Below are 10,019 nucleotides of genomic sequence, written 5' to 3'. Positions count from 1 at the left end.
ATCTGAAGTTAGTATTGTTAAAAGAAAATGAAGTAACTGTTCCAAACACAACTGCTTTGTAACACATTAATAAATTTGCTGAACGCTACTCTAGTCATGACCATTGTTACCCCTTTAGTCATACCCTTTGACCTGCTTAATTTTGTTTGTCTTATTTTTAATATGTTCTAACATTTCTGATTTCAGCCTTTAAAAATAACTACTAATTTTATTAACAAAAGTTTTCCACTGGAAAAAATAGTTTACATTAGGGATGTTCAGATACCAAGTACCGTACTCGGTACAAGTACATGTACAGATACTTTTCCAGCTCCAGGACTAGATTAGAGAATAACTCAAAAGTTAGGAGGCAGCTGTCATTTTTAATGAGCATACGGAGCTCCTGGGATTTGTACATCCCCATTTTAATGTATGATTTTGTTTTTATAAACGTATATAAGGGTTAGTTCACACCATGCAGTGCGTTCTGGTCCGATCAGGGCCGGTGCTAGGATTTTTGCCTACACGGGCAAAGTTGAATTTTGGGCTGGAGGGCGTGTGGCGGGCCATTTAATTGAATGGCAGTGTAGCCACGCCCTGCGGCCGCAATGCGATTGCCCACACGGGATCGCAAGGCACATTGTGCCTGCAGTGTGGTCCAGTGCGGTGCGATCAAAATGCTGCAAGCACTATTTTGATCGCACTGGACTGCACTGCAGGGGCGCACAATCAAAAATCATTTCACAACACCAATATATCATTATCCCCCATATCCTTAATTTTTCTAAAACAAACTTCAGTCCCAAGTATGGTTGGATACAAATTGGTCAGGGGCACTGCAGTTTGAATTCAATGTAAACAGGACTAAATGCGCAGACAAAACATACAGGAAGCTGTTTTGCTACAAACATTTTACCTACATCCTATTACTTCCTTTGCATCCTTTAGGTACGAGTGGGTAAAAATTGGTCTAAATGCAGAAACACAAGGCATAGGCAGCCAGCCTTCTAAAAAAAGACAGAGCTACAACCCTCTATTATGAGTAAATATTGGCATGCACAACCACAGTTTGATGGCAGGGACATAAGGCACATGTAGCTGTTTTTCTAGAAATATTAGCACTACAGCCCTTTAATTTTGGATGGGTAAAATTATTCAGTGGTAGCGGAGCTTGATAACATTGCCAACAGGCCTTAATGCAATGATGGAAGTAACAGAGAGGTATTGTCCTTGGTTTTTTGGGTTTTTTTTTTTTTGCTAAAGGAGGGAGAGGTACCAGGAAGTGGCAAGGTCAGGGTTTCGTAGCAGCATTCATTCTTACACAGGTGTCCGCAGCAGCCACAAGAGGGAAAACAAGTTTGGTCTTTTCCATGTAAAACGGCAGAACTTAAAATATTTTCTGTTATGTATTTATGCAATATGCCGGCTAATCAGTGGCATCCTAAGCTGGTGTAAGGAAGTTCTCTGTGAGGGCACATCAACAATACTGTTTTTCTAAATGCTGGCTGATCCTAGCCTGGAAAGAGGAAGAAGATGCAAGCTTTGTGAGCCAGTCAATTATCACCTTTCGGAATGGTCAAGCATACAGCCATGCCCAGAGATCCTCATGTATGCATGTCTGTCAGGAAGCTCCTGCACATAGCCATGTGCAGTGATCTTTGTGTGACCTGAATTCTGGCTATCCTGTGCTTTGGCCTGGCTTACTGACCTTGATAGATCCTGATCCCTAGCTTGTACCCTTATTTTGCTTCCTGCTTACCCTCTTTGTAAACCTGCTGCCTGGCTGTTACCGATAATGGCTTGTAACCTGGCCTTGATTCCTGCCTGCTGTCCTTGTATCTGCAAGGTTGTTGCCTGACCCTGCTTGCTCTCACCACAGTTCTTCGTCCGGCACCTGCCAGTTCTCAGGCTGCATGATGACTACCTGCTCTGTCTCGATTTGCAACAGCCATCCATCCCACGCTTTGTACCTCTATACCATGTACCAACTCCAAGGAATATTGGACAGGAGGACAGGATTCAACAGGAGTAAGGGAAGCCCCCTTGTCAACTCAACCAGGTAAGTGACAGTACCATTCAGCAATGTCTGAGGCTAAAAGAGGTGCATTCCCTGCTGGAAACTTTGCCAACAGATATCTGCCATGGCCTAGGCCATCAATAATCCGCAGGAGGGTATTTGCCGTTAGAAGGACATATTTAGCCCACACTACAGTATCTGCTACCTCAACCTCTGGAGCTCCAAGTAACTGAACCTGCTATGATAAAGCATTCCACTTCTGCACCTACTATAGTTGTGGTACCCCTGGAGCCTCATGTGCCTACCCCTGAGCACTTCTCAGTTGGTCAGAGCAGGTTCTGAGGATTTATGAATGCATGTCAGCTTTATTTTGTGACCCACCAATAACTTTTTTCATTAGAAGCAACCAAATTGGTGTTTATCATTTCCCTTTTTTGGAGAATTACAGTCTTAGGCTCATTGTTTGTTTGAGCAGAACAGTTTTATATTGGCCATGTTGAGTTCTTTCTTTGATACCATGGGGCAGTTATACACTACAGCGATCCCCGCCAAGCTGCCACGGCTGAGGCTACCCTTCATGCATTAAATTAGGGTATTAGGCCAGTGGAGTGCTATGTTTCTGAAATTTTAATGCAGCCCTGCAAAAACAATTTTGTCTTGGACTATCTTCTGCTTCACCCATGTCCAGCCACTCACTTGCTGTATCCAAAGCAGAAACTATGCAAATCAGTCTCCTGCATTCCTCACGTCAGAGGAGAGACTCCATCATCTGCAATCTAACCTGTGTTTCTACTGTGGAGGAACTGATCACTACTTGTGGACTTGCCCAATGAGACCGAGTAAGTCATATTCTTCTCTAGTGGCTGGCGGTACCTTAGGGAATCCTGCTCATGTATTATCTGTTTCCTTGCAGGTATATAAAAATAATATCCCAGTTCAAACCACTGATTCTGGCTCCAGCAGTTGCTTCATAGACATTGATTTTGCAAAATGACAGGGCATTCCTGTGTAGACCAAGAAACATAAATTGACTGCTTAGCGGATGGGGCAAGTCTCAGATCTGGGCCTGTCATCCTTGAGACTGACATGCAGGGCCGGTGCTGCCACTAGGCAAATTAGGCAGCTGCCTAGGGCGCACTGATGCCTAGGGTGCAGCCTTGACCACTCACCCCCTCTATTTCAAATTGCAAAAGCTAATGGCAGGCTGGCTATTGAACCCAGCCACTGAGTAGAGGAACGGAACTGAGAGACAACTTTCTCAGGTCCGCTCCTCTGATCAGTATGTGGTGTTTCAATAGCCAGTCTGCTATTGGCTATTTCAAATTAAAATAGCCAATAGCAGTCCGGCTATTGCTCCCAGCTGCTTACATTCACCTGTCGCCTGAGGAAGCTAGCCTGCAGGAGAATGGAGCTGCGCGGGAAGGGGGCTGGGGGGGGGGGGTGCAGGTAGCTGGTCTTGCCTAGGGTGCAAAATAGTCTAGCACCGGCCCTGTTGACATGCTTCCTGTATTGCCTGACGGCAGCATTTAAGGATATCTTTGGCTAGATATCTTTCCATGTCCATTGCTTCTTGTTATCCCTGGCATCCCTTGGCTCCAAGCAGGCAACCTGCACATAGACTTGGAGCTTCACAAAGTGACCCTCCGGTATAGTCACATAACCCTTCACAGAGCACTGTACCAGAGTAAATCCTGTTGATGTGCATACAGACACTCGTTTAGTACATAGTGATGTCACAGTGGTTTGCTCCTCCCAACACATTACATTTCTCAGATGTCCTCACTGTGTGACCTAGCGGTTCCTTCCTGTAACCGCTAGTTAAGTCTTTTTGTGACTGTACCTATTCACTTAAAGTACAATTATGGGGGGAGTGAAATACACTCATCCCCATAATTAGAGCCGATGTGTGACACTGCAGCAGTCACACGTCAGCTCTATTGATTGAGAACTGACCCCATCACTGATTGCTCAGTTCCCGATCTTCTGTGACAGTCAGTTGTCGCTCTCCGCAGGGATTCCTCCCTCTCCTCTCCATTCTTCCAGCACTGACTGGAGTGATGGATGGGGGAGGGGGCGGGCACAGCAGGCTCTGCCTCTAGAGAGGCACAGCCAGCTGTCAATCAGGCAGCGAGGAGGGCGGAGCCACGCTACAGCCAGGAAAGATCCCGACAATATTGTCGGGGTGTTTCCTGGCCGCAGCGTGGCTCTGCGCTGCCAGCATATAGCATATAGAGTTATGGGTCACAGGAGGATATTAGTAAATGCCTTCCTATGACCCTAAAGAAAACTATGGCCAAAAAAGGTTGGGCCATAGTTCTCTTTCAATCTCATACTGTCTCCTCAATACCCATTAGTTGACTGTGTTTGTGAAGATTCCCATTCACACTCTATTTACCCCATATCACATTATTCAGTATTGCATTATAATCATCAGCAAACAAGGTCATCCATAGTAAAACTGTACAATGATTTACATCAAAACCATAGTTACATAGTATTTGGGGTTGAATAAAGACATACGTCCATCAAGTTCAAGCGATATAGGTCCACGCATCATCTCATTCTTAGGAATACTTGTATCCCTGAATATTACGGTCCCTCAGGAAATCGTCCTGAGGAGAGGGGTAAGAGGTCTGAGGATCTGAACACAGAGGAGAGGGGTAAGAGGTCTGAGGATCTGAACACAGAGGAGAGGTGTAAGAGGTCTGAGGATCTGAACACCGAGGAGAGGAGTAAGAGGTCTGAGGATCTGAACACAGAGGAGAGGGGTAAGAGGTCTGAGAATTTGGAAACCGAGGAGGGGGTTGAGAGATCTGAGATGTAGCACACAGAGGGCAGTGGTGTAAGGTCTGAGGAGCTATAAAGAAAGCCGATTATTGAGAAGTGTGATGAGCTGTAGACAGAGGAAAGGGGTAAATAATCTGATGAGCTGTTGCTAGAGAAGAGGGGGATGAGGTCTGATGAACCATACACAAGAGGAAATGGGTGATAGGTCTAAAAAAAAAGCATACGGAGAAGAGGGGTGAGAAGTGCCAGAGAGAATCTAGAACTATGAGGTGAGTGAAAAGCACTCGCCTCATAGTTCTCCTTTAAAGAATGTCATTAAATGATTACTGGAAATAGAAACATTCATCAAATATTAGTATAGTGAATGACAAATTGTACATTGTTTATCACTTGGCAACAAGGTTTGCAAATAAAACATAGACACTAAAGGAAAATGGGCAAATGGTAAACAAGTGATAGCGGTAATCTGTTTTGTGTCTGCACAATACATTTTTACGTAGTAAATACAATAAATCTGTTACCAGCTAGTCTACTCACAAACATTTCTAGCTCAGTTAATGGAAATCAATGTTTTCACCTGAACACCGCAACTACAAAAGGAACATAGGAATGTCAGCAATACAGGTGCCGACAATAACAATATTTCATCTGAGGGTATTAAGGAAAAAAAAGTCTCAGTATTTTGATAAAATTCATAACCATGAAGAGAAACGAACCACAAAATTGATGCCTCACACATTGCAGGCAGGAACAGCATTTTCACTTAGGGGTGTACTCACTTTTGTTGCCAGCAGTTTAGACATTAATGGCTGTGTGTTGAGTTATTTTGAGGGGACAGCAAATGTACACTGATATACAAGCTGTACATTGACTACTTTACATTGCAGCAAAGTGTAATTTCTCCTGTGTCGTCACATGAAATGATATATTAAAATATTTACAAAAATGTGAGGGGTGTACTCACTTCTGTGAGATACTGTATATATAGATCTAAGACGCAATGGACTCAGCAATGTGCAATGGACTCAGGACAACCAGGGCAGCCATCAGAAATTTTGGGGCCCCTTACTATCTACAAATATTTGTATTTTGCCACAATGATAATTATGTGTTATATAGTTCAATAGCAATACAAAATCATAGTCGTCCGGCACACATTCAAAGACTTCCATAACAATTATCTCTTCCATAGTCAGAAAACAAATAGTATTTGCTTTTTAATCACTGCAAATGTGTTTGTTCACACGGGAGATAATACTCTACACAGGGTTTGATACTGTTATTGTTTGGCTTATATGATACATGTAACTTTCTGGAAGTACAGATAACCTTTCTATATGGAAGGCAACACAATTTATTACAACTGGAGCAGATAAAAAACTGGAGCAGATGTGCATGGCAACCAATCAGCTTCTCTCTCAGTTTGTTCAGTTAAGATTTGAAAATGAAACAGAGACACTGATTGGTTGCCATGCACAGCTGCTCCAGATTTTATCTGCTGCAGTTTTGATAAATCCCCCCCCATTTTACCTTGTAGTTTTATCAACACTGGCCATTTCCGAGCTACAGAATTACCTGAATCCTCCACTAGGGGCGCTGTTTCATCACATACTGCATTATAGGACTCTGTGGCGATGTTGACAGTGCACACTTTGTTCCTTTCCTTCTTATTAGAGATTGATGCAACAAATGTGTTTAACCTGGAATGGGGCCATTTATGAAGTGTAAAACAAAAACATTTGACAAGGATAGAGTACCTGAGGGCAGCCCAATAGCTTAGCGGTCAGCACTCTCCCGTTTCGGCACTGAGGTCCTTAGATTAAAGCTGAACTCCAGAATAAGTAAATATGATCTAAATACAAGAGTTTTGTATTCTTCCTTGGTGGTCTTTGTGTATTTCTTCCAGATCTGTGCAGTAATCCGGTGTGACACTTGGAGCTTCCTGTAATAAAGACCAGTCACTACTGCTCTCTCATCTTGTGCAGGGTGACTGGTCTTGTCTCCGCCCCGCCTGTAGTTTTCTGCAGGCAGCCTGGACTGGGTGGCGCCTACTGACCCCTCCCACAGCTCTGCTCTCTGCACAGCGGTTATGTCATTACTAATTTTGCAAGGCAATAGGCGTGTGCATTCGGATTCGGACTAACCTGCAAATCAACGGAATTCAGTTGATTCAGCGTTTCACCTGAATCCGAAATAACGAATTTATAATATGCCCAAATATACTAGAACTCTATTCGGGCATACATAAATTCGTTTGCAGAACGAGCGGCAGCCATATTGGCCGGCGGCACATTCTGTGCAGGCGCGCCGCCATCTTTGAGTATATCTTGGTATACTTTTAAACATGGAGGAGCAGCATCCATTGCAATGTTATTTAATGAGCAATTGAAATAGCTTTAAATAGACCTTAATATCGCTTTAACCCTTTAGTGACCTGTTTCCATCTCATGTGCATTCACCCTTCAGTGGCCAGTCTTCAACATGTCAGTGTGAATGCAGAAAACTTGATCCACTGTGTTCATATCTCAGAGAAGTACTGAAGCCATGGGATCTGCATTACAGCCAGCGATTTATCATTTATAGGATATAGCAGTAACAGCAACCACCTTCTTGACCCAGTAGCATGAATCATCGGCCATCTGACGGTACTTTTTAATATCAGACAGTATTTACAACCTGCCAAAGCTGCGTCATCAGAAGAATGTGATATGACCAGCAACGCATTTGGAACTAGAAAAGGAATATGACATAAAAAAATCATATTTCGTGTCATTTTTCTTACAGAACACGTGTGTTATTGAACTTTTGATCTTGAAATTCAATTGCAAATTATTTATGCGCTGAAGCCAAATCCGTAGAGTGGGTTTGTAACAAGAAATGCGGAAGGTGCACAGCGCCCTCTTCAGGACAACCTGTGACATTAACAACGTGGCTGAAATAAACAGTAAGGCCTCATTCACACACAACACAAGCAAAATTGTATGTTGCGTATGTACGCGTCTATGCGTATATACGAGCGTATATGCGTGCACTATATGCAATCCCAGAATGCATCACTCGTAATGGAATTTTTAATGTGCTGTACGCATGTACATGTATACGCTATGCAAATATACGGCTCTATACGCGGCAGTGTGTATGGAGCCATTTATTTGCATAGGTTGCAGATGGTACAATACGCACGTACGCACGCACGCATACGTGCGGCAGTGTGAATGAGGCCTTAAGCTTCATTCACACCAGATGCGGTGCGTTCGCGCCCGATTCTGGCCAGAACGCACTGCCTCGCATTGCGGCCAGCTCACTTATTGAAGTGAATGGCACCGTAGCCACACCCTCCGGCCACAATGCGTTCGGCAGGAACGGGATCGCAAGGCACATTATGCCTGCGGTCCAGTCCGGTGCGAACAACATAGTGCTTGCAGCATTTTGTTTGCACCGGACTGGACCGCACCACACCGCAGGCATAATGTGCCTTGCGATCCCGTGCGGCTGATCGCATTGCGGCCGGAGGGCGTGGCTACTGTGCCATTTACTTCAATGGACCGCCCCCTCCTGCCCCACAAAAAAGTGAGCCGGCCTCAATGCGAGGCAGTGCGTTCTGGCCAGAATCGGGCCCGAACGCACTGCATCTGGTGTGAACAAGGCCTTAAAGGGGTTCTAAACCCTCCGTTTGTTTTGCAAATATCTAGCAGTAGATATATGCAAAAAGTTTAAAAAAAAACAAAAAACGCTGTGTCTTCGCCGCACGCTCCCGTCCGAAAATACGAAAATGCTCGAGCGGGCGCAAAGCGTATGCGCAGTTCGGATTTTTGGCCGGGAGACGAGGAGAGACACAAGGTAAGTCTGTGGACGCGTGCACCCGCATGCAGACACCATGGGACAGGAAGTGCCAGCAAGGACAGAGGAGTCAGCGCTGGATCGGAGACCCGCCGCACCTCTGTAGGCACTGATGAAAAGGACAGGAAAGAAGATCGGATTAAGAGACATAATTTAGGGTAAGTGCTTTTTTCGCGCGATTTGCATGTCGCTCAGTGTGAATGGGGTCTAAGGTGCCCGTACACCTATTGATTTTCATCCGGAAATCGTCCACGAATGGTCTTTCGAATGACAATCGATCAGTTGACGGGACACCAACGATTTTAATTACTGTACTTCTGGCTGAATTTCCTCAATCGGTCAGGCTGGAAAACTTTTTTCAAATTGAACAAAAATCAATGGATAAGTTGCGTTTTCGTACAAAAAAAATCGCAAGAACACTGCACATGCGCAAACAAAAATCCGTTCTGACGAACGACAAAATTGGGTGAGTTAGTGACGAATGATTCAAAAGTCACATTGGGCCACATTGGGACGGGAGGGTGTGTGTCGGTTTTGCGTGGTCTTGGGCACTTGGACGCTCGGGAGTGAAGAGCGGCCATTGAAAACAATGGGATTCCCCTTGTTGAGTGTCGTCTACTTAGGAAAATGAACTACAAAATGCCTAGGTGTAAACGGGGCCTGAAAACGCCGGCATGTGATAGCCATAATCCATAAATACAACAATATTGATAAGGCCCTTTGTTCCTTTATAGCATTAGATATTTATCCTGTGGAAGTTATCTGCTCTGTTTCCCTCTATCGGCCGAAGAACTTCTCTTTTTTACTTTGAAGTCACCGAGAGCTGCCACACACAAGATGGCCGCCGGGGGCGGACATTCCCCGCTCCCACACAGGCGTAATAGTAGCAATGGCACTTTCTAAAGGGAAGTGATTCAGTGTTATGGAGTTATTCATTAGCTGGACTCTATGATAGGAGCTGGGGCTGAGCCCCCTTTCGTCTGTACTCGGCTGTGTGCTGTCTTCACCCCGGACACCATGTCCATAGAGGACGTTTTCCTGTACGAGGTGCCCGCCGCGGTCATGTGCAGCTTCTATGAGGTGATGGACTCTCTGGACGACTCTGACTGGAAAAAGTTCGGTGAGTTGTTCGCACAGCTGACAGACAAGTGTCATGAGGGGAAGATGTGAAGGAAAGACGGGGTGTATGGGGACAATAGGGACTGTGAAGGGGGTGTGTGGAGATAATGGGGATTGTGAGGGGAAGGTAGTGGGCTGTGAGGAGAAGAAGGTGGTGTGTGGAGATAATGGGGATTGTGAGGGGAAGATAGGGGGCTGTGAAGGGATAACAGGGGTGTGTGGGGATGATGGGGACTGTAAGGAAAAGGGGGGGCTCTGAGGAGAAGGGGGTGTGTGG

At 45.0% G+C, this 10,019-nt stretch overlaps 1 protein-coding gene across 1 annotated transcript in view; it reads left to right on the top strand.

Annotated features, from left to right (window-relative positions):
• Positions 1–9,447: 9,447 nt before the first annotated feature.
• IRAK1 (interleukin 1 receptor associated kinase 1) overlaps positions 9,448–10,019 on the top strand; it is an 84,558-nt gene continuing 83,986 nt past the window's right edge. Inside the window, exon 1 of the mRNA XM_018560698.1 lies at positions 9,448–9,743. Within this exon, the coding sequence (XP_018416200.1) occupies positions 9,572–9,743 (172 nt within the window). The 5' untranslated portion in view covers positions 9,448–9,571. The remainder of the gene's footprint in view (positions 9,744–10,019) is intronic.

This window comes from Nanorana parkeri, unplaced genomic scaffold (assembly GCF_000935625.1).
Source record: "Nanorana parkeri isolate BGI_ZX_2015 unplaced genomic scaffold, ASM93562v1 scaffold475, whole genome shotgun sequence".
NCBI classification, from domain to species: domain Eukaryota; kingdom Metazoa; phylum Chordata; class Amphibia; order Anura; family Dicroglossidae; genus Nanorana; species Nanorana parkeri.
Note: the sequence above shows the minus strand (reverse complement) of the source record. Positions and strands in the feature narration are given on the sequence as shown.